Source organism: Phyllosticta capitalensis, assembly GCF_038381095.1.
Source record: "Phyllosticta capitalensis strain CBS 128856 chromosome Unknown BKA78scaffold_7, whole genome shotgun sequence".
In the NCBI taxonomy this organism is placed as follows: domain Eukaryota; kingdom Fungi; phylum Ascomycota; class Dothideomycetes; order Botryosphaeriales; family Phyllostictaceae; genus Phyllosticta; species Phyllosticta capitalensis.
In genome coordinates, this window is record NW_027117445.1 from 554,729 (window position 1) to 574,473 (window position 19,745).

At 55.8% G+C, this 19,745-nt stretch overlaps 8 protein-coding genes across 8 annotated transcripts; 4 read left to right on the plus strand and 4 right to left on the minus strand.

Moving 5' to 3' along the window:
- Positions 1-223: 223 nt before the first annotated feature.
- BKA78DRAFT_318305 (uncharacterized protein) lies at positions 224-903 on the minus strand (the record flags this gene model as incomplete). Its single annotated transcript, XM_066888773.1, has 1 exon — positions 224-903. A coding segment is annotated over one exon (488 nt), but the record flags the coding sequence as incomplete, so codon positions are not given.
- Positions 904-1,749, plus strand: BKA78DRAFT_318308 (uncharacterized protein). The gene is made up of 2 exons (XM_066888774.1): positions 904-1,135; positions 1,456-1,749. The coding sequence occupies exons 1-2, from the start codon at positions 1,071-1,073 to the stop codon at positions 1,583-1,585; spliced, it is 195 nt and encodes a 64-aa protein (XP_066742447.1). The 5' UTR covers positions 904-1,070; the 3' UTR covers positions 1,586-1,749.
- A 402-nt stretch (positions 1,750-2,151) lies between these two features.
- BKA78DRAFT_296966 (uncharacterized protein) lies at positions 2,152-3,375 on the minus strand (the record flags this gene model as incomplete). The annotated part of the gene is made up of 1 exon (XM_066886689.1): positions 2,152-3,375. One exon carries the CDS (start codon positions 3,373-3,375, stop codon positions 2,152-2,154), a length of 1,224 nt encoding a protein of 407 aa, XP_066742448.1.
- Positions 3,376-4,331: 956 nt separating this feature from the next.
- Positions 4,332-5,439, plus strand: BKA78DRAFT_161408 (uncharacterized protein). The gene is made up of 2 exons (XM_066883110.1): positions 4,332-5,265; positions 5,320-5,439. The coding sequence occupies exons 1-2, from the start codon at positions 4,608-4,610 to the stop codon at positions 5,397-5,399; spliced, it is 738 nt and encodes a 245-aa protein (XP_066742449.1). The 5' UTR covers positions 4,332-4,607; the 3' UTR covers positions 5,400-5,439.
- Positions 5,440-5,825: 386 nt separating this feature from the next.
- BKA78DRAFT_253231 (Tim10/DDP family zinc finger protein) lies at positions 5,826-6,166 on the minus strand (the record flags this gene model as incomplete). The annotated part of the gene is made up of 2 exons (XM_066884803.1): positions 5,826-6,020; positions 6,098-6,166. Coding segments are annotated over 2 exons (264 nt in total), but the record flags the coding sequence as incomplete, so codon positions are not given.
- A 1,338-nt stretch (positions 6,167-7,504) lies between these two features.
- On the plus strand, positions 7,505-10,473 carry BKA78DRAFT_296967 (uncharacterized protein; the record flags this gene model as incomplete). The annotated part of the gene is made up of 2 exons (XM_066886690.1): positions 7,505-7,994; positions 8,054-10,473. The coding sequence occupies 2 exons, from the start codon at positions 7,505-7,507 to the stop codon at positions 10,471-10,473; spliced, it is 2,910 nt and encodes a 969-aa protein (XP_066742451.1).
- Positions 10,474-12,512: 2,039 nt separating this feature from the next.
- BKA78DRAFT_354152 (uncharacterized protein) lies at positions 12,513-13,931 on the minus strand (the record flags this gene model as incomplete). The annotated part of the gene is made up of 3 exons (XM_066891680.1): positions 12,513-13,099; positions 13,137-13,334; positions 13,385-13,931. The coding sequence occupies 3 exons, from the start codon at positions 13,929-13,931 to the stop codon at positions 12,513-12,515; spliced, it is 1,332 nt and encodes a 443-aa protein (XP_066742452.1).
- Positions 13,932-17,087: 3,156 nt separating this feature from the next.
- Positions 17,088-19,077, plus strand: BKA78DRAFT_296969 (RNA polymerase III RPC4-domain-containing protein; the record flags this gene model as incomplete). The annotated part of the gene is made up of 2 exons (XM_066886691.1): positions 17,088-17,739; positions 17,786-19,077. 2 exons carry the CDS (start codon positions 17,088-17,090, stop codon positions 19,075-19,077), a joined length of 1,944 nt encoding a protein of 647 aa, XP_066742453.1.
- Between the last annotated feature and the right edge of the window lie 668 nt (positions 19,078-19,745).

The following is a 19,745-nucleotide window of genomic DNA, read 5'->3' on the forward strand; positions in this document are numbered from 1 at the left end:
TTAAGAGAAAGCAAGCGCTGGGAAAGGCTGACAGCAATCCGATTCGGCCGAGATTGTTGTCTAGTCACCTTTGGGAGCTCTACCTTCGTCATTATCCTGTGTGAGAAGCCGACGTAGTTGCTACTGTGTTCAGTTTGGCCATCTCTCGTTTTTCAACAATGGCTTTTTGCTAGTCACTGGGCGTGTTCTGGTGTTTATGGTCGCTCATGAGAATAAGAAACTTGCGTGTGGTCAGTCAGTGGATTGAGCTTCAAATAACTCCATGGAGATAAATCGCAGCCGTCAATCAGTCAATTGGCGCCATTGCTTGTTTTCTGTCCTTCGTCGCGCCATCGATACCCATCGGCAAAAAAATAATCGCATCATTGCTTTCACACTGCCACAACATCACCTCCTCATTACCGCCATGACCGGCCTAAACTCCCATCCTCAACGCCCCCTCGATGGCCGCAACGGCTGCCTTGACACCATCCACAATGCGCACCCTCGCGCCTTGCTCCTCTCCCAACGCCTCGACACATGCCTCGCGCACCCAGTCATCCATGCCCGCCATGCCGGCGCACCCGAGGCAAATGGCGGCGATGCGGCCGCGCGCCAGCAGTTGCTTGACAGCCTCCTTGACGCGGTGCGCAACGACATCATGAGGCGTCGTGTGCAGTTCGTTAGCATTCAAGCCAGTCGTCGTGACGCCGGCGAAGCGGACGTCTTCAGTCTCACCGTCAACGGCAGCAGCAGCGGCTTCGTCGTCGTTTTGCTGGCCTCTGTTCGGTGCTGGACACGTTCCGAGAAACTCCCTGATGCCGCGGCCGAGAATCGTCTCCCAGGCCTTGCCGGTGCTGACGACGCCAAAGCGCTCGCCGGGCGCGAGGGCCAGCAGGGCCGCGGTCACGCTGGCCTCCATGATGCCGACGACGGGCTTCGGGGCCGACGAGGCCTCTGCGGCCAGGAGCAAAGGATCCGTTTTGATGGAGGGGACGAGCGGGTGCGGCGAGTAGCAGGCGACGAGGAAGGCCGAGTGGGTGGGGAGGAGCGGGCGTAGATGGGGGAGGCAGGCCGAAGCCGACGCGGCGATGGTGGGGAGGTCATTGATGCTGGGGGGAGAGTTGGGCGGGCCCGTGAAGAAAGTGTGGAGGGTCTGTATGAGGGAGTGGATGTTAGTTTGAATGCCATCGTTGAGCGAGCGCGATGGTGTTTGGAGAGGAAATGATCTATGAGCATGATGGTGGAAACAGACGAGGTGCGCCGAGCGATCAGACAATATGTTGTTGTAGAGTCACTTGTGCCCATGTCTCTTTGTCTTGTTTTTGTTTCGTAGACGGGGACCAATTGGGTCGACATGTGAACGAAATGCCTCTTTTTCTCTCTTCCCGCTATCCATGCTCTTTTGCACGCACACAAGCCGAAGTCACACCTTCATCCTCAGGAACCAATCTCTCTTCACATGGGAGCGCTGACATCAGGATATCCCAGGGCCTTGACCACCGGCTCGAGCGCCTTGGTCATTGACTCGGTCGAATTAGGGTTGACTATGAGTATGGACCGCGGCGGAGGCTTGGGTGTTGTTGTCGCCATGGTGTCGTTTTGAGCGTGCGCTCCGGCCGAAGTTGTTGGATGAGCCTGTCTGTTGCTGCGGGAAAACTTTTCTTGTCTGGACGGGATTCTCTTTGGGGCTCAGGTGGAAAAGTCGGGTCTCTACAAACTTTAAGCTCGGCACGGGGCAGGTGGTGAGTCCGCGCCGGAAGATCTGGGGGGATTGCTGTCACTAGCGTGCGGAGGGGTCCAAGGCGGCGGTGCACAGGCCAACGTAAATTAGTGCAGCATCGGATTTGTACAACGCATCGGGTACCTGAAAGCCTGAGGCACACCAGAAAAAGTCACCGATGAAAGCGCCATGTGTTTGGTTTGAAGATGAATTAAGCAGAGGCGAATGTGTCTAATAACCTCTTTCACTACTACTAGAGAGTTGTGATGTTCCACCTGGGAATCATTCGCTGGTGCAGGAACAATGAAGAGCAAACCACCTTCTCAATTAACCCCTGAGAATTGAATCTCCTGCTGGAGAAAGTCGATTTTTCGATACGAGACGCCGGACTAGAAGATAACAAATACAATCCAAGCCCTTTCTCCATTCTCCGGCGCATTCCCTCCAATTTACGTTGATGGGTTGGTTCCTTGAGTGCCCTGTCCGTTGGGCTGGCTCAGTCTGGTCCTGTCCGTGTTTTGGTCACCGCCGCTGCAGCCAGGTTTTTGGTTCGGCGCGTTCTTGATGCAGTTTCCGCTGACGTCGAGGACCTTCTTCTTCAGGGCTTCGAGGCAGGCGGGGCCGAGATCCTCGTGGAAGTCGTTGTTCATCAACTTGATGTGCTTCACCTTGGGGAGGCTGCAGAGAGACTCGGGAACGGTGCCCGACAGCTTGTTGTCGCTGGCGTCAAAAGTGTCCAACGCCTTCATACCTCCCATGTTGGTTGGCAGGGAGTCGGAGAACTGGTTCTTTGCGAGGGTCAAGAGCTCCATCTTGGGAAGGTTGCAGAGCGACTCGGGGACAGAGCCAGACAGCTGGTTGGCGGAGACATCGAAGACAGTCGCCTCCACCATGCCTCCGAGCTCTGTCGGCAGAGAGCCAGAGAACTTGTTGCCGAGGAAGAGGATCTCTTTCAATTTCTTCATGTTGTTGAGCTCACTTGGGAGGGAGCCGTCGAACTGGTTGTTTGCGAGGGTGATGTAAAGAGCCGGGCAGGCACCGAGGTCACTTGGGATACTGCCAGTGAACTTGTTGTTGTTGAGGAAGAGAACGTCGAGGTCCATGTGAAAGACGTCGCTAGGGACTGAACCTTCGAACTGGTTGAAGCGCAGGTCGAGGAAGGTCAATTTTGTTGCCGTCAAGACACCTTTGGGAAACGGGCCAGAGAGTTGGTTGTTCGACACATCGAGCTCGTACAGGTAGGGGATCTGGCCGAGTTGTTCCGGAATCGACTTGATGAATTTGTTGGAGTTGGCGTGGAAAAGGGCCAGGTCCACCAGCTTGTCAAGCAGACCGGTGATTTCCATGTCAGGGCCACCAAGCTGGTAACCGTTGAAGTCGAGAGCAGCGATCGCATTGTAACCTTTGGGGGTCTTGTCGCATTTGAAGCCCACGTATTTGCAAGGGTCCGGGCCTGACCATGACTTCACGATACCCTTGGGGTCTTCCGTGACCTTCTTTCCGAATTCTTGAATGGTCTGCTTGTCCCTCTCCAAGTTCGCGGCGAGCTTCACTTCACCACCTGTTCCAGTGTTTGGAGGAGGGTCTTTCTTGGTAGAGTCGGTCTGGACCTGTGGAGCTCCCAGAGCAAGCGAGAGAAAGAGCGTACTAGACAAAAGCGACAGAAAACCCATCTTGGTTGGAGGTGATGATATTTGATGATCAGAAAGAGGCAATGAAAGTGCGACGAGTTATATACTAGCAGAGGAAACTGCTGTGCTTCTCCCAAAGAGCCTGGTGTTGTTATTATCCGATGCCTTATTAAATCCTAAAGCACGAGGACTACATGCAAGATCCACCGGCCCGGCCGGAGGAGGTAGGTGCTCCATGGAGAAGAAGCGATTGGCTTTCGGAAGTTCCATCATTGTAGAATCCGGGCAGTAATGTGCATTGACAGCGTATGTTGTAGTCAGGCAAAAGTGATCCGCTTACGTATGCCATAGCCACTGGCGTTAGGATCTATACAAAAGCCAATTAGTAGTCATTTTTTTATGTATTTCCAAAGTAGGCAAAGGCGAAAAGGGGGTAGCAATTTAAACAAAGTCTATTTTGCTCTTCCTTAGGCGTCTGTCGGTAAGCTTAAGGTAATCCCCCGGTTGAATGGAAGCCCCTCGCTTTCGCGAAGACCGCACTCTGGCCAAACAGGACTTGCTCGCCGCTTGAATTTGCTCCAAATGGACGGAGACTCAGACGGACATTTTCTTGTCGCGCGGCTAAGCGGAACTGCTGACTTGTGTAGGGGTCTACGTCTGAGAGCAGTCGGAGGAAATACTTGCGATGTCGCCGGCTCTGGCGCTCTTAAGCTTACGAGCATTTTCGAAGAGGGCGTGCTGATCACTGGGGTTGTGCACACGATAGGAGGTGGAAGAGGATGTATTTGTTACTCTGCATCGTGAAGAGAGTCCATAAACGCCAATCGCGCCACTGTGCCAGACTCATGTCATTCCAGAGTTTCGTGGTCAAGTGAAGTCGTTTCTGCGTGCTGTGTCGAAGGATGGTGGAAGTTGCAGGAGCCGTTGTGGTGTCCAAGCTGCCCCAAAAGTTAGGAACCAAGACATGACTCCTCGAATTCAAACTGACCGGGGGGTTGGTTGTCGGTTCCAATTTCACGGGAAACCATCAACGAAAACAGCTGAACTTCCCACAGCTAAAGCGGAATGGTGCGCGACGGACACCATGTTTGTCGACTACGACTCCGCCGCCTATACCGCGCACTGGTCAGTAAATGTCTCACAAAGTGTGTGCTGGTCATGGGCACTTACCCGCGCGCCTTCCGCCAAAGTGCTTGGTCCACATGAAGGGCATTTTTGCCGAGAATGGTCGCTGCAGGTAGTCTTGATGAGAATCTGATGGGTGCCGGTGGTGGATGGAGGTTGGATGCGGTGTAGAGAGAAGCGCAGGGCGTCGTGAGAAGTGTAGAAGCTGCGAAGATCCCACGTCATTGAGTCGTAGATTGTTTTTAAGGCGGCGCGTCCTTGGTGCCAAGCCATTGATCCCCCAGGAGCAGGTTTCCGTCGCTCAAGTTTCTGGGCATTTCCTTTCCTGCGACACCGCCACACCTGCGCCACTGGACACAAGGAGTTCTCATGCGCCACATACATGTCCCTCGGTCCCTCTCTCCCTTTGTCATTCTCGTGGCGGACCCCAGGGCGGTGTCTATCAGAATCGGTCCCATCTTTTGACGCCACGTTCTCCTCTGCGTGCCTGGAAAAAGGAGTCATCGTCAAAGACCTCATCATGTTACATCATCGCCTGGAGCCCTTCACCGGTGCACTCCCCAAACCCGGAGATTGCCCTGCAAAGAGACAGGAGTGCTACGAGTGGAACCGACGCCATGATGAAGCACCACCAAATATCATCACCTTTTGATTCGGTTCGCATCGGGTGCCGCGCGGCTCGAGGACCTGGGAGGCTGCAGCATGTCGCGTGGTGCTTGATTGTTTGGGGAAGGTCGTTCTGCCGGCTGGCTGCAAGACGTGTTCTGGATCAAGCCGTATGCCGGCGGCTTCAGCATGTCAACACGGGTCCGTATTCGCTCGACCAATTGAAGTAAAAATAATCACAACTCTGCTCAAAAGGTGCGACGCCGACGGGAGAGAACCTTGCAGGAGCCCGTGGCTTTTGTGCATGGGCCAGCCTAGCTTTTCGGGCGCTATGAGGAATCCTAGAGCTATCCGTTGACTGCTAACGGTACACATGGGAGCTATAAAAAAATATGTAGGGCAGAGTCTTCAAACCTCATCTGTGCCCATGATTGATGCACACGGCCGGACACGAAAATATCCTTCCGCCTACCCAATCCATTTCCCATTGACGCCCGGTGTGCTCAACTTGAGAATGCTGCCTGCGAAACACATGGGGTGCGCGCGTCGTCGTCGGACAAGTCGATATCGAATTGGCAGAATGTGGCCAGCCCTTTTGCATTGTAATGGCGAAATATCGTCCAAGTGGAGTGATGATGCATCCGACTCGTACCTGGTTGGTTGAACAAGACTGACCGGAACGCCCCTTTGAATCCACCCTCGTTGAAACCATTTTTCCCAGAGGACAAGGCGTGTGAAAAGATGACGATGCACGAGTGCATCTACCTGCCAGGCATGCCGCCGCCCTGGGCCATGGCAGCGTTCTGCTCCTGGAAGCGGTTTCCGAGGCGCTCGGTGCCCTTGAGGTTCTTGTCGACGCACCTCGCGATGCAGCTCTCCTCGCGGGATCCGAGCGACTTGGAGGAAAAGTCGTTGATGCAGTCATCGAAGCAGCGCTGGACGAGGTTGGAGTACATCTGGAGGCGCAGCGGATGAGCTTGGGCCGACCGAGGGGAGTCTGGATTGATGTCTCTGCGACAGTGTTTCATCTTACATTCATAAACTCCTTCATCTGCTTGCGCTCCATGCGGTTTTGGAGCTCGCGCTGCTCAGCACCGGAGAGGCTGGCATTGAGAATGTGGTCAGTGAGGGTGGCGGCTAGCGGGCTTGGGCAAGGGTGGCGTACCCGTCCATTGTGATGATGATGATGTAGAGTCGGTGAGGAAGTCTTGATATGTAGTGGCGCGGGTGGGGAGAGTGGGCTTGATGGGGTGTGTTGGTCGTGGTGGTTGTTCGAATCGGAGCTTTGAGCACAAATTTCGGCAGTGGAGCTGGTGGATTGACGTAGGGTTGGGCTAGACTTGGTACTCAGTGCTGTGCTGGGGCCGGGCTCAGAGTCGACGCAGCGCCGCGTGATGAGACGAAGAATTCATCGGTGCGCAGACAGACAGGACCCTGATTGGCATAGTCCGTGAGCCATGAGGTAGGTAGCCCAAGCAGCGTTGCGTTAGCTTCACCCACTGTATCTGGATGGGTACACGTCTTTTCATACTACCCCAAGTCCGTCGTCTACATGAACTCTTCCACTCCCTCTCCTCCTTCAGTCTGAGTGAGAGCTGCCTGTCCACTGGGAGACGAGACCTGCCAGCTGCCACTACTGGACCACACCCAGCCAGCAGCCAACTCCCACCGGCCAGCCAGTGCCAGCCAGCCCGCCTGTGAGCCTGAGGCCTGAAAGCCTGCTCTGCTGCTCTGCTCCTCCGCCGTCACAACTCTACTCTCTACCTACCGTCGTCACGCTCGCTCCACCATCTAAACTGTCCACCTCTCGCTCACCCTTCTCCTCTCATCTCCTTCTTGCCGTCCGTCCGCCAGTCAGCACCTGCTCGACCCCCCGACGACCTCGACCTCGACCGCAGCCTGCTCTGGCCCTCCGATCATTGCCTTCGCCGACCCCAGCGAGCAGCACGCCTGACCCCTCGTGAGCGCCTCGCTACCGCTGCTCTGCTCCAGTTTGCGGCTTCGTCCATCGTCGCATTACATCACCCACCTTCCAGGCCTCTTTGCACCGTCCCGCCAAATCGTGGGTTTCGCGTCTTTGACGTTTCACGACCTCCGACGCCAACGGTCATCCTGCATCTGTTCAGACGCCCTTCAGGCATCCTCATCCACAGCACGCGCATCCTCGGCCCTCCTGCGCGCCTCGACCGCGCCCACATATCACGCTTAGATCGGCGAGCTTCCTCTGTTCTGGCCCGCTCCCGCTCCAGCGCGCTCTGCAGCGCCGCTCGCCTGGGCTGCATCGATTCCTCGTCGTCACGCCCTCGCTTCGTCCTCCTCGCTATTTTAGGAACACGCTGCCATCTGGTCGCATCCCCTCAAGACGACGCCCGCCATTGCGAGTACAACAGCGACACCACGCCGACGCAGAGGCTGTGAGCCCTCGTCGTAACCCCCCGACATGCCGCCAACTGCACAAGCCAGCGTCCCGGGTCGCAATTGGGATCCGCCCCCCGAATCCCACCCAGGCGACGTTCCTTCGAAGCGTGATCTGGCTTCGTGGTGGAGACAGTTCAAGCGCGGCAATGCAAAGAAGGAAGAGGAGAAAGGTATATTCTTCCGTGTGTGGACCTTGGCGCGCTCGTCTTTGACCGCGCTGCCTTCGCTGCCCTCGCGGTGCTTGACTCTGGTGCACCGGCAAGCCCAGCGCCTGACGGGAGTCGTAGCCCGTTGCTCCCAGTTTGCTTCGCGCGTTTTGTTTCCTCGTCCGAAGCTAACCAATTCAAAAACAGACCAAGACAAGCCCAAAGGCATCTTTGGCGTGCCTTTGCAAGACAGTATAAAGTACGCTAACGTCGCAATCTCACTCTTCAACGAGAACGGTGAGAGTTATATCTACGGCTATGTCCCGATTGTGGTGGCCAAGTGCGGTGTCTTTCTGAAGGAGAAAGGTACGTCTTCAACCTCGCCATGGAGTTTCCGGACCGCGCTTACTCGTCTCCGCGCCCAGCCGTCGATGTGGAAGGTATATTCAGATTGAGCGGTTCGGAAAAGCGTATCAAGGAGCTCCGCGAAGCCTTCAATTCGCCCGACCGTTACGGCAAAGGTCTCGACTGGGCAGGATATACAGTACACGATGCCGCGAACATTCTGCGACGCTACTTCAACCAGCTGCCTGAACCCATAATACCGCTGGAATTTTACGAACGCTTCAGAGAGCCTCTTCGGGACCATCAGGCTCAGGCTGTCGGTCCCATGGACGGTCAACGAGAGACTGTTGGAGAGTTTGACATTGACGGAGCAATCCGGGAATACCAACGGCTGATCACGGAGCTTCCGCCTTTAAACCGCCAATTGCTTCTCTATATTCTGGATCTCCTTGCGGTATTCGCGTCCAAATCCGACCTCAATAAGATGACCACCGCCAATCTTGCCGCTATTTTCCAGCCTGGTATACTGTCACACCCAAGCCATGACATGTCTCCTCCCGACTACCGGTTGAGCCAGGATGTTCTCATCTTTTTGATTGAGAATCAAGATAACTTCCTCATCGGCATGCAGGGTACCGCCGCGGATCAGAAGACCGTGGACGAAGTCGAGAGCGGCCCTCCTTCTCCATCGTCAAAAACCCCGGTGACCCCGAACCGCTCAAAGACGCACAGCTTGGGGAGATCAACCTCCAATGCAAGTGCTGGCGCTGAAAGTGTCAGGCAACAGGGAATGATTCGCAGAAACGTCTCAGTATCTTCGAGAAAGTCCAAGGCATCCGGATCCGTCACTGCCGCCAGTCCCGCAAGTGGCGCTTCGACTGGCTTGCACCGTAGTAATACGGTACCCTCGAAGAGATCCCCCGCCATCATCCCCCACCGCTTCTCTCGTGAGTATGGCGGCGAATCGCAGAATAGCCCGCGTTCGCCTGCTGGAGCGTCCCTGAACATTCCGGAGCCAGCGAGACCGACTCGGCAGCCGCCGTCCCCAACGCACGTCCTCTCGCCTCCGTCAAGCAACGACACTACCCCTCTGGCTGCCCCTCCCAGCGTGACTTCCGCGACCGGCCTTCTCCCCAACCGGGAGACCCCGCAGAAGAGCAGGGGGGAACATTCTGACCGCGACATGCCAGGTGGATTCCGCTCGTTTACCAACATGTTTTCGTCCTCGCCCGGATCAGATACTGAGCAAAAGGAGAAGCGCAGGCCAAACAAGCTGCAGAAGAAGAGGGCACCCAGCACTAACCCAAGTGCTGCCAGTTCAACCCATTCTCTCCACCAGGCACTTCCAGGAGGTGGACCGCCATCACCGCTCCCTCCAAATCTCGCGGCAGGTACGCCAACCAAAGAACAAACGCAACCTTCAGCCATGCCAGAATCCTCACCCCCGAAACAGCAACAGCCGACGAGCGCTAACCCGCTCCAACCCAGCATGTCCCCCAGCGCATCCACGCGTTCGCACTCCACGGCGGCAGACTACTCGGAAGTCGAGCACGGGGACGAGGCCTCCACCATTGAGCATTCCGAGAAGGAGAGGAAGCGAGGCTGGCGCATCTCGCACAAGAGGGAGGCGGCCAAGGGAGTCCCCGAGCATGGATTCGGTTCTAATCCCGGAGCCGAGCAGAGCATGAGCTCGTTCGGCTCCAGGGGCGGCCGCAAAAGCTTGACAATTGAGCCGCAAGAGGCCTCCATCTGGAGCGACGCCAGCAGGGAAGGAGACAAGAAGGCGGGCCCGATAGAATGGTTCAAGGGGAAACTTGCCGAGAGAAAGGAACGGGAAGAGGCCAAGCAGCGGGCTAAGAGCCCGCCCAACAACCGCGTTCTGGATTACCAAGGTCATCACGTCCAAGCAGGCCCGGCGGCTGGTTTGGAGCAGCAGCGCTCTTCGTCGAGCCTTGCTGCTCACTCTCAGCACCGCCGTGGCCGCTCGGCGGATCTGCCGCGTTCGTCTGTCATTCTTCCCGAAGCTCATGTCGTCAGTCCGGTTCCAGAGGTCATAGAAACGAAGCCCACGCCTGGCGTCAGTCCGAACCGTCTCATGGACTCCGAGGTCGATCTTACGCCTACGCAAACGCCGCCGTCCCGCGACACGCCGCCCGCCGATTTCGATGACAATTTCTACACTCCGCTCCCCGGCACTCCACGGGAGGTAGGCTCGCGGCCTGCATCAGGCCATCACCACACGCCAAATAGGAGTGTCTCGTCAACAGCTCCGACTTCGAATCTCGCGGAGACGACAAGTATCAGCGAGTTCCCGCCTTTCGAGCCAAATGTCCAGGATGGCGTGCCGGTCAGTGATGGCAAGAACGCCGTTGCCGTCTCCCCGGAATCTCCACCACCTCAGGTGCCGACTGAAGCGGACGTGCGGACCACGCGCAGCGGTTCTCCAACTTCTACGGCTTCACCGCGCATTCAGCGCATCCGTTCTATGTTGGATGTTTGAGTCTTGGAGTCCGTGAGATATCGCAATACGAACGGTGCTGCGGCCAAGTCCGTTTGCGGTCGTTGGGTAGATGACTGGTGTTGGCCATGGATTTGGGAGCCAAGCTGCGTTGATCTTTGGACGAAACACTGTCTCGAATACTTGGATCTGCAATCCCATTTGGTTCGAGGCGCTAGCAACGTGGCAGCAATGTTACAGGACAGCAGATGCGCTTTTGGGCTGTTACTCGGTCGGCGGCGTTGAATCATATACCCACCTTAAGCAGCGGTGGTGCTATATTGGGCCCTCAATGGGTTGGATTTCCTTGGGATGGCGGAGTCTTGCGGTTGTGGATAGGCACAGAACCCAGAAGAACAGGAAAGGTCGGAGCAGCGTTGGCACTCTTAGAGGCTTGTCGCCTCAATCTCCAAGTCACTTGACCGCTCGAGCTTTTCGCTCGACTTTCTCCCCCCTTGTGTGCGCGCGTGCGCGCACAAGAAGCCGTCGGACGACGCGATGCGACGGGACTATGAGGGGGCACTTTTGTATCTACATGTCGATGAAGGAGCGTATCGGAGCGGAGTCTAGCAAACTGTAGTTAGCGCATCTTGAACAGTAACGTATTCCTGATTTTTTCTTCCAAAGGCTTTGATGCAATCTAGAGGTCACCGAGGTTGTGTGTGGTACATTCAAGCGTGAGTGAGCTATTAAGCTCGGGTCAGTGGGTGCCTCCCTGAGTACATGTAGTTTTCAGCCTGGAACCCTCACCACCACCAATGCGGATCACGCGAAGAAGCACTTGGCACAGAACTCGGCCTATTATATAAACGAATTGACAGTCTGTTTGGCAACAGTAGCAGCAAATGCTCCAAGATGACCACCAGCTCCAAACGCATCATTCGACACGGTTCCTTCTTTTGTCTTTCAATCAGGTGTTGTCTACAACAATTGTTCCATTAGAGAGCAAGCACACAAGTTTGCTTCAATCCCAGACACCACCTCTTTTCTTCCGACTTTTGAAACACTAAACGCAGTCACTAACAGGCAGGGCGAGCCAATTCTTTGGTCATATTAGCAGCTAATGCCGAAGCTTTCCTATCCAACAATAGACGTAGTACTAAGCTATTGTTGTCTGCTCAACATCAGTGGAACATTGGTTGGCTTGGATTTGTACGGTCAAGCAGTGAGGTGCAATATATGTTCTCCATGTAAGTTGTATGCAAAAACGCAGTTAAAGCAGGTAAAGAAGAGAAAACAAATCAGTCTCGGCATTGAAGACCATTGTCAAAAGGAGTAGTTCGTCACTGGCCCAATTCTCTTCAAACGTCATCTTGGTCCCGATACAGGTGTACGATGCAGTCCGAGCTCATGTGATGAAGATTGAAAATCACGTTGCTAGAAACAATACTCAAGAAACCCGATGTATACCATCGCTGGTGCTCTATATCCCCTCCGGTGCATCCTATCTATGTGTTACAATAGCAAATCCTCCACCGTGAAGCAGACCTTTTCCTTCAGACTTTTACCTCCTATCCATACATATGCGTGTGCTCCTCATATCCCGGTGATCCTCGCTGGCAAATGATTCCCCTTGAACAAGGTGCTGAAAGGATCGTAAAGACAAGCCCGCCGCTGACAAGGATGATGATTCGCTCAAAGACAGATGAACAACAGCAACAACGCTCATAAGCGGATTAAATGCAAACATGAAGGACAGGAACTATTGGCGGCGGGCTGTCTGGATGCAGACATGCAGTTCGTGACGGCGTAAAGGAGTGTGTGGGTATGCAGACGTCAATGAAGAGATAAACAATAAGGGATAATAAGAACAGAGAAGAAAGGTGAGAAAATATACAGTTGAAAAATCGACCGTGAAAACATGGCGATGGTGGGATGGGAATCGACATGAGGCTCTTGGTCCCAAGGCTTGGTGCATTTGGTTGTGGCATGTAATAGCCAAGGGGGATATGGCAACCCGGAAAGAAGAGAATGTGGAGCATTCAAGCAATTTGCCCGCCGGGGCTTTGCAAAAATTCCCGGTTGCCCTGACATTAGTTACCTTAGAGCAACCAGGCCAGGCCAAAGACGCCGCCAGCAACAGCGGCCACAGCCTCGGCGCCGGCCAGCTTACAAGCCGCACCCGTCTGCAGCGTGGGGGCGCCCTCAGTCGAGCTGCCACCTGTTGCAGCATTAATCTGCGTTGCGGCCACCGTGGCATAGCTAGTCAGGGTCGATCGCTCGCCATTTGGCAGTGTCGTCGTCGACAGGACAAGGCTGCTGACGCCTTCAGGGGTGTAGGTCGTCTTGAAAGTGCTGGAGCCGCTGGTGCGCGTAATGACTTGTCCCGAAGAGTAAGTTTCGCGCGTGTAGGCTTTGGCAGCAGATGTCACAATTGTCGTCGATCCGGCGCTGTTGGTGGTGGTAACAATGACGCCGGGCTGAGTGGTCGTCTTGCCCTCGCTGTTGGTGGTGGTCACGGCTACGGTGGCGCCAACCAGGGCCGAGCTAGGGACGACGGTGGTGCTCCCGGCGCTATTTGTTGTCGTAACAGTTACATCAACGACAACTGGAGTTGCTGACGAAGTTTTGGTAGTAGTAGAAGTCTCCTGCGAGCTGGAAGGAGACGTCGTGATTGTCGTCGCAGCAGCTGAAGAAGAGGACTCTGTGTTAGTTGTGGTAGACACAATCGTAGACGTAGCAGTAGTACTTGGGGATTCGGAAGTAGAAGAAGACGCTGAAGACGATTGTGAGCTCGCAGAACTTGACGATTGCGCAGTGGACGAGGATTCCGGGGCAGAGGATGTCGACGATGCCTCTGACGAGGAAGCACTTGTGGCGGTCACCACCGTCGTCCTTGTGGACGTGGGCGGGGCCGAAGAGGTCTGGGAAGAAGACGCAGAAGAGGCAGGGGCAGCGCTCGTTGAAGACGCACCTGGGGAACTCGAAGTAGCAGCGCTGGAAGTGGCCGTGCTAATCACGGTCGACGTACTACTAGCTACAGTCGAGGACTGGGTGGTGGACGTAGCAGGGGCAGAGGTACCAGACGAAGCGGGAGATGACGTACTTGCAGAAGTGACCGTCGAAGTCTGCACCGTCGTGCTGGGAACCGAGGTGCTCGAGGGGGCCTGCGTCTGCGTCGTTGATGGGGCTACAGAAGTGCTCGAGACTACTGCGCTGGAGGTTGTGGGAGCGGCGGCGGTGCTCGACGGAGCTGGAGACTCGCTCGTGTTGTTGGTCGACTGCCTCTTGACAAGCTCAAGCTTGGCTGCAGAGGCATCGTCATGTGCGACGGCAGCGTGTTGAAAAGGCAATTGGTGGTTGTGCAGACAGTCTTGGACCGAGTCGGCAGCGGCGTCGAGCAGGGCTTCGACTTTGGATTTCAGGGCCAGGGAGTTCCCTGCATGCATGGACAGGTCGGCCTGGACAAAAACATTCGCGAGCGGCAGGGCGAACAAGGCGAGGGATCGTAGGGTCGGCATTTTTGTCAGAGAGGAAAAAAGGTTGTCGGAGAAGCGGAATGGAGCAGGTCGTGGCAATTATAGACGTGTCGAAAAGCGTGGCAGTCTGGCGCAGGCTCTTTGTCAACAATGGCACATTATAGGAGGGTGAGACGGCAAAAAGAAGCGGCGGTGGACTGGACAGTGCAACCGCGATAAAACTCACCAAATGGCCGAGTGGCTGGACTTGGCTGTGTGGTGCAGCAAGGTGCAGACACGAGGCGGTATCCGGGCTTGTCGATAAGACAACAGTCGCGAAAACGAGGGACTGGGCAGCAGTCGAGCGAGAGAATTGGGGTCGTAGTGAGAGGAGGGCGCTGGGAGAGGCGCAGGGCGAGGGGGGAGAAAAATGGGATGAGGAGTGAAGGGGTGGAGGATGGATGGTGGGATGGAAGAAAAGAAGTACCTGTGCTATGGTACGAGAACTAGCAAGAAGAAGGTGTGGAGCGGGATCATAGATGGCATGAGCGGCGGTTGAGGGTGGAGCCTTCTCTATTCAGTTTTTGTCACTGCTGTCGATGCGCAGCACCACTGCCTGCACAGCACCACTGCTACCTACTCCCAATTAAGAATCTTCTGAGACACGCTCTTCGATTGCATTGCCGGATATCCAGGCTGAGTGCGCGCTGCATGCCATGGACGCTGGAAGTCTCCGTATACAAACATGCCACCATTCGCGCACCGCTCCGTCGGGCCCTCCGTTGACGTCTCCCATGACGCAGACAACAAGCATCCCGGCCAAATACGCTTCCCGGTAGCTATTTTCTTCGTCCAACTTCTTCGCATCCTCATCCATCTCCGATTTCCAAGTCTGCAACACGATTCTGCCCTCTTCCTCCCCAGATATCATCGCCATCTCAGCCCAAATTCCAGCCAGACAGGGGGTCTCCTGCCGCCGTTATCAGGGGGACCACGCCATGCCGCTACACTCAGCAACGGCCGACAATGCCGTCCTCCACCACTCACACCAACTCTTTTTCTCCCCTCGCTGCAGAGCCCGCTTACGCATTCTTGCATCTGTACCCGTGCTAAGAATAGCAGTAAGCTCGGTAGATCACAAAGGCTTGGCCGTGGGCCAGGCCACACTTGCCGCTGATCTTCTGCTCGTAGTTGTACGCATCTCGCCCTGAATTGCACCGCCTCAGCTTGCGTGCTTCGACGTTGCAACGCTTCAAGGCCTTCCAGCGCCAGGTCTCAGATCTGCTGACTTTGCTGTTGCGGCTTTGTAGACATACTCATTCCAAGCTCTCGGAAGACTATGTCGGATAAGCGAGGCTGATGGTCTCTGCGCCGAAGCATAAACGAGTAGATGACTATGACGGCTGATGATGGAAGTGGCAGAAGACTGATCTACACGGCGACGCCGAATGAGTACATTCTCCTGTCCCTCTTCTGCGCCGTCTCGACAGCCTCCGGACACAAGACGCAGCTTTGTCCACGCTCGCTCCACCATCACGAACGCAGGGACGGCAGCAGAGTCGTGTCCTATCGCGATTGACCGCCCAATACGGGGAGCCATCTCTCGCACGACTCCATTGGGAAACCATTTTCCCTCGCTGTCGCCCTATGGCAACCCGAAACTTGCTCGAGAAAAAAACAAAAACGAGCTCAACCCATCTTCCAACTTTTGACTTCTTCTAGCCGACCTTCTCCGCCGTCTTTTCCTTCCAGATACCCCCTTCCGCGATCCATAGGAACCCCTCCGACACCCCTGGCCCGGTCAATCCACCAGCATCAACCTTGATTTCCCCGCAGCATCCCCACGTCCTCACAAACCCCAAAAACCCTGTCGGCATCCCTACTCAGCTGAACCCTTTTTCTCCTCATGGCACGCTTGCTCGTTTGCTTACTGATTTGCCTGCATGCTCTGCTCGGCTATCCGGCGGTCCGCAGGGTCGCGTCGGGCTCGACTGCTGGGCGTAAAGTTGGACCGGTCAGTGTTGGATTTAACCCGCAAGGCATAATATATGACGACCTGCGCTTGTCTGCCGAGAGCGGACGTGTCACAGACGCGCGCCTTTCGCATGACGGACGCGTCTCGATGTCTTTGCGTGAAAGAGGGTAAGATGGTAGTATTTAGGAGGAGTCGAGACGTGGGCAATAGAGATGGAAAAGACTTAAGTCTGAACGAACTTTCTACTGAAACGAAACTGCTGTAGAGGGCCTGAACCATGAGCTTGCGGATATGCTTACTGTTTATAGGGCACTGGTGCTCTCTCTGCGTAACGACCAATTGAGGTGAGAACGCTTCGAATCGATCTGTACCGACTGCCGTACTTGCTCCAGAGCTCACTCTTCACTCTTTTCTATTTTTCACTTTGCCTGCATATCATTTACTGGGTCCATTGGTATTTGCTTTCCCTTAAGCCTTTATCATTTCAAATCTTAGAACGGGTGCGAAGCGAACGAAGAGGATGAATCGAGGCCTTTCACATTGTCAAGCCCCTCGCTCGCGAGAGCGGTTGCCGTTGTTCTACCCAACTCACACCATCGATTTCTTCTACCATCTTTGAAAACTCGAGGCCTGAATGCCTCCCGAATGCTCCTCACTTTTGATAAGAGTCCCTTTGACTATCACCAGAGAATCTCAGACCAGGATCGGCGCGCTTCCTCGACAATTCAAAATGTTGTGTTAAGTTCCAATTTTGTTGACCAAAACCAATCCCTTATTGGACTTGGAGATTCCTCACAACTACCCCGGCAACTTGGTGCACAAGATCTGCTAGTGGTCGGAGGGCTCTGTGCTGCTTTTCGCTGCTCTGGTACACCATAATTAGCCATGTTCAAAGCCTCCGGCAAAAGCATGTCTTGTTTGAGGGAAACTATCTGCGATGCGATTGGATTCTGGTCAAGGATGTTGCTATTGAATGTATTCCTCAATTACTATTCCAGTGACAGAGCTTTCCTCAGCAAAGAGGCCTGTGAATAGAAGCAGCTTCAACGTGTTAAAAAAATATGGTCGCCCAACCCGGTTCACTTCCAGTACTGATGCAGCGGACCGTGCCCATGTCCGCAGATCTACGGCGCCTGAATGACTCGCTTCACTAAAAAGTTGGCTCCCCACCTCTATCGATCCGTCTCTTTGTTCCGCAAGCAACAACTCCCTCTTTGTTACCTCTTCAATCCCTCCCATCCAGCATGCCTCCCAAGCGAGGTGGTCGTGCCAAGCGAGGCACATCGACTCGAGGCCGCGGCGCCAAAGCTGCCTCTACGACCCGCGCAGAAGCTACCACGGCGGAACCTCAAGCTCAAGACGAAGAATCGCTCTTCGTGCCCAAGGATGAGCCCGTACCCCTCCAGCCTACCGAATCCGCGACAAATGCCGACGTGGACATGACGGACGCGGCGCAGGCAGGCCCTGCGACGACCAACACCGCGACTGAGGCCGCCGACACTGCCGCTGGAGCTTCAGAACCCGACACCGCGTCCAACATGGCATCAGCAACTACCAGTGCCGTGCCATCTGCTGCAGCTTCGCCGGCGCCGTCGGGCGCTGCGCCGGCTGCTAGGGGAGGGAAAAAGTCAATGGCCCGTATGCCGACATTCAAGGGCAGGCGCAGCAAGGAGGAGAGAGAACAAAAGGAGGCTGAAGCGGAAGCAAAGAGGCGGGAAAGGATGGCGGAGCTGAATGCAGAGGCCAGGGCTGCGAATCCCGGAAGAGGTCGTGGGGATCGCGGACGCGGGCGTGGACGCGGTGACCGCGCTGGAAGAGGCGGTAGGGGTGGGTTTATGGGGCAGAATCAGCAGAGGGAAGAGGGTATCTTCACGGACGGTTGGGCTACTGGCATTGGTGAGTGTTGTCCATTTTTGTGGTGAGCACCGCTAACTTTTCCAAGACCAGAGCCGGCTCATGATTCACCGCGGCAAGTCATCTGGAGCTGGATTCTCTTCGGGCAGCAGGCGCAAACCCATAATTAAAAAAGAGGGAGGAGGCGACGGCGAAGCGGCCGAGGCAGAGGACGGAGGATACATTTCATCAGACCCCGAAGCCGACTCGCTGGGCCCGCGCATAGACGTGGACAGAATCAACATCAAGGACGAGTTTGACGACGAACTGGAAGTTACTGGCGAGGGACCTGCTCAAAACTCGAGGCCCCGCGTTCACAACACTGGGCTCGCACCTGTCCGTCTTCAGCGTCGAGAACACCACAACGCCGCACGAAAAATTGTGGCAGAAGCACCTGGCGACCCCGAGATCAAGATGGAAGACGGCACCAGTTCGAAGAAGGGCAAGCAAAAGGCCAAGGACGTCCAAGTCACTGGCGAGCAGGTCCACTGGAGGGGTGCTTGGGGCTGGGAGGACGAAGACGGCGCAATCAACATCAAAGACGAACCCACCGAAGACTCTACCATTCCGACCAACGTTCCCGAAGCACCCGCCAAAGACCCCCCGTCCTCTCCCGAACTCTCTCGCAAGACGAAGCCCAGGATTAAGGCCCGCAAGCCGCGCTGGGGCGAATTCGTCGCCCACACTGAGGAGGAAAAGGCCGAACAGGCGCGTATCCTCGCCGCGCAAGAGAGCGTTGCGAGGGAGCTCGGCACGGTTGCCATGCCTCGCGAGCCTGCCAACAGCACACCCCACGATGCCGACGGCGATACTGCCATGAACGACGGCACGCCCCAGGAAGATGCTGGGCCCAAGCAAGAGTCTATCGACAATCGTCAGGACCGCGTCTACCTCTTCCAGTTCCCGCCCGTCTTGCCCAGCCTCATGGTCAAGGAGGACGTCAAGCCCGAGCCGACTTCGCCCACGCACCCTCACGACGTCGACGCGCCTGCCGCCGAATCCTCCTCCACCGCCAACAAGCAAAAGCAGCCCGGCATCAAGATCGAAGACGAAGCCGCCGCCGGCCTCGACCAAGTGAGCCCCGACCTCCCGACGGTGCTCGCCAGCGGCAAGGTGGGCAAGCTCCGCGTGCACAAGAGCGGCCGCACCACGCTCGACTGGGGCGGCACCAGCCTCGAGCTGCACGCCGGCATGGAGGCCAGCTTCTTGCAGGACATTGTCATTGCCAAGACGTACCCGCCCGAGGAGCGCGTCGGCCGCGACGCTGGCCAGGCCATGAGCTTTGGCCGCGTCTTTGGCAAGTTTGTCGTCACGCCCGACTTTGAGGAGATTGTTGGTTGATGGCAGGGTGGATTTGCTGGTCATTCATTTTAGGCGCATTGGTCCTGGGTTCAAAAGCATGGGGGATGGGTGGCAACAGGCGTCGAGAATTGGGTTTCTGCATCACACGGCGCTGTGTCTGGTTGGCCTCTGGCTTTGAGTGCGCGGTGGTTGGGGTCGGCTTTGCATGGCAGAGCTGCGGCTCGATTGCTCGCACAGAAGAATTTCGATAAGATGAGCAATATCATCCACACTGCCTTGTCAAGGGTGGTGCCCTCTAAACCAACTGGGACTTGTGTGATCTCTTTCTTGTGATGTAAAAGTCGGCAGTTCGATCAGGCCGACTTGTTCGCAAGTCCCGAATGAATGCCCACACTCAAGCTCAACCGTGCTGTGTGCCTTCCTCCGCCAGAATCTTCCGAGAGTTCACTGACAACAGAAGGTAGCAAGGCAGCAATCGTCAACAACAGCGCCGCGCCCACCAGCAGCACCAGCAGCCCTCATCTCCCACGTCCCGCACGAGGCGAAAACCGCAGATGAAAAAGGTAGCAGCCAGCCGCTTGTTCAGCAGCAGCAGAAAGCAGAAATCAAAAATTGCCCGGCCTCGCCACCCCGAAGAGTGACGGCACGGCGCACGACCGGCGTTGTGCAATGCCGCGGTCCACGATCCGCGGGCCCTCTGGTTCTGG

Bases quoted from the DNA above. Each gene is read 5' to 3' on its own strand.
- BKA78DRAFT_161408 (XM_066883110.1), top strand. From the start codon at position 4,608: ATGGAGGTTGGATGCGGTGTAGAGAGAAGCGCAGGGCGTCGTGAGAAG. The intron at 5,266-5,319 runs GTCCGTATTCGC...TCTGCTCAAAAG, and splicing joins GCTTCAGCATGTCAACACGG to GTGCGACGCCGACGGGAGAG.
- BKA78DRAFT_318308 (XM_066888774.1), top strand. From the start codon at position 1,071: ATGGTGGGGAGGTCATTGATGCTGGGGGGAGAGTTGGGCGGGCCCGTG. The intron at 1,136-1,455 runs CTGTATGAGGGA...GGGAGCGCTGAC, and splicing joins GTGAAGAAAGTGTGGAGGGT to ATCAGGATATCCCAGGGCCT.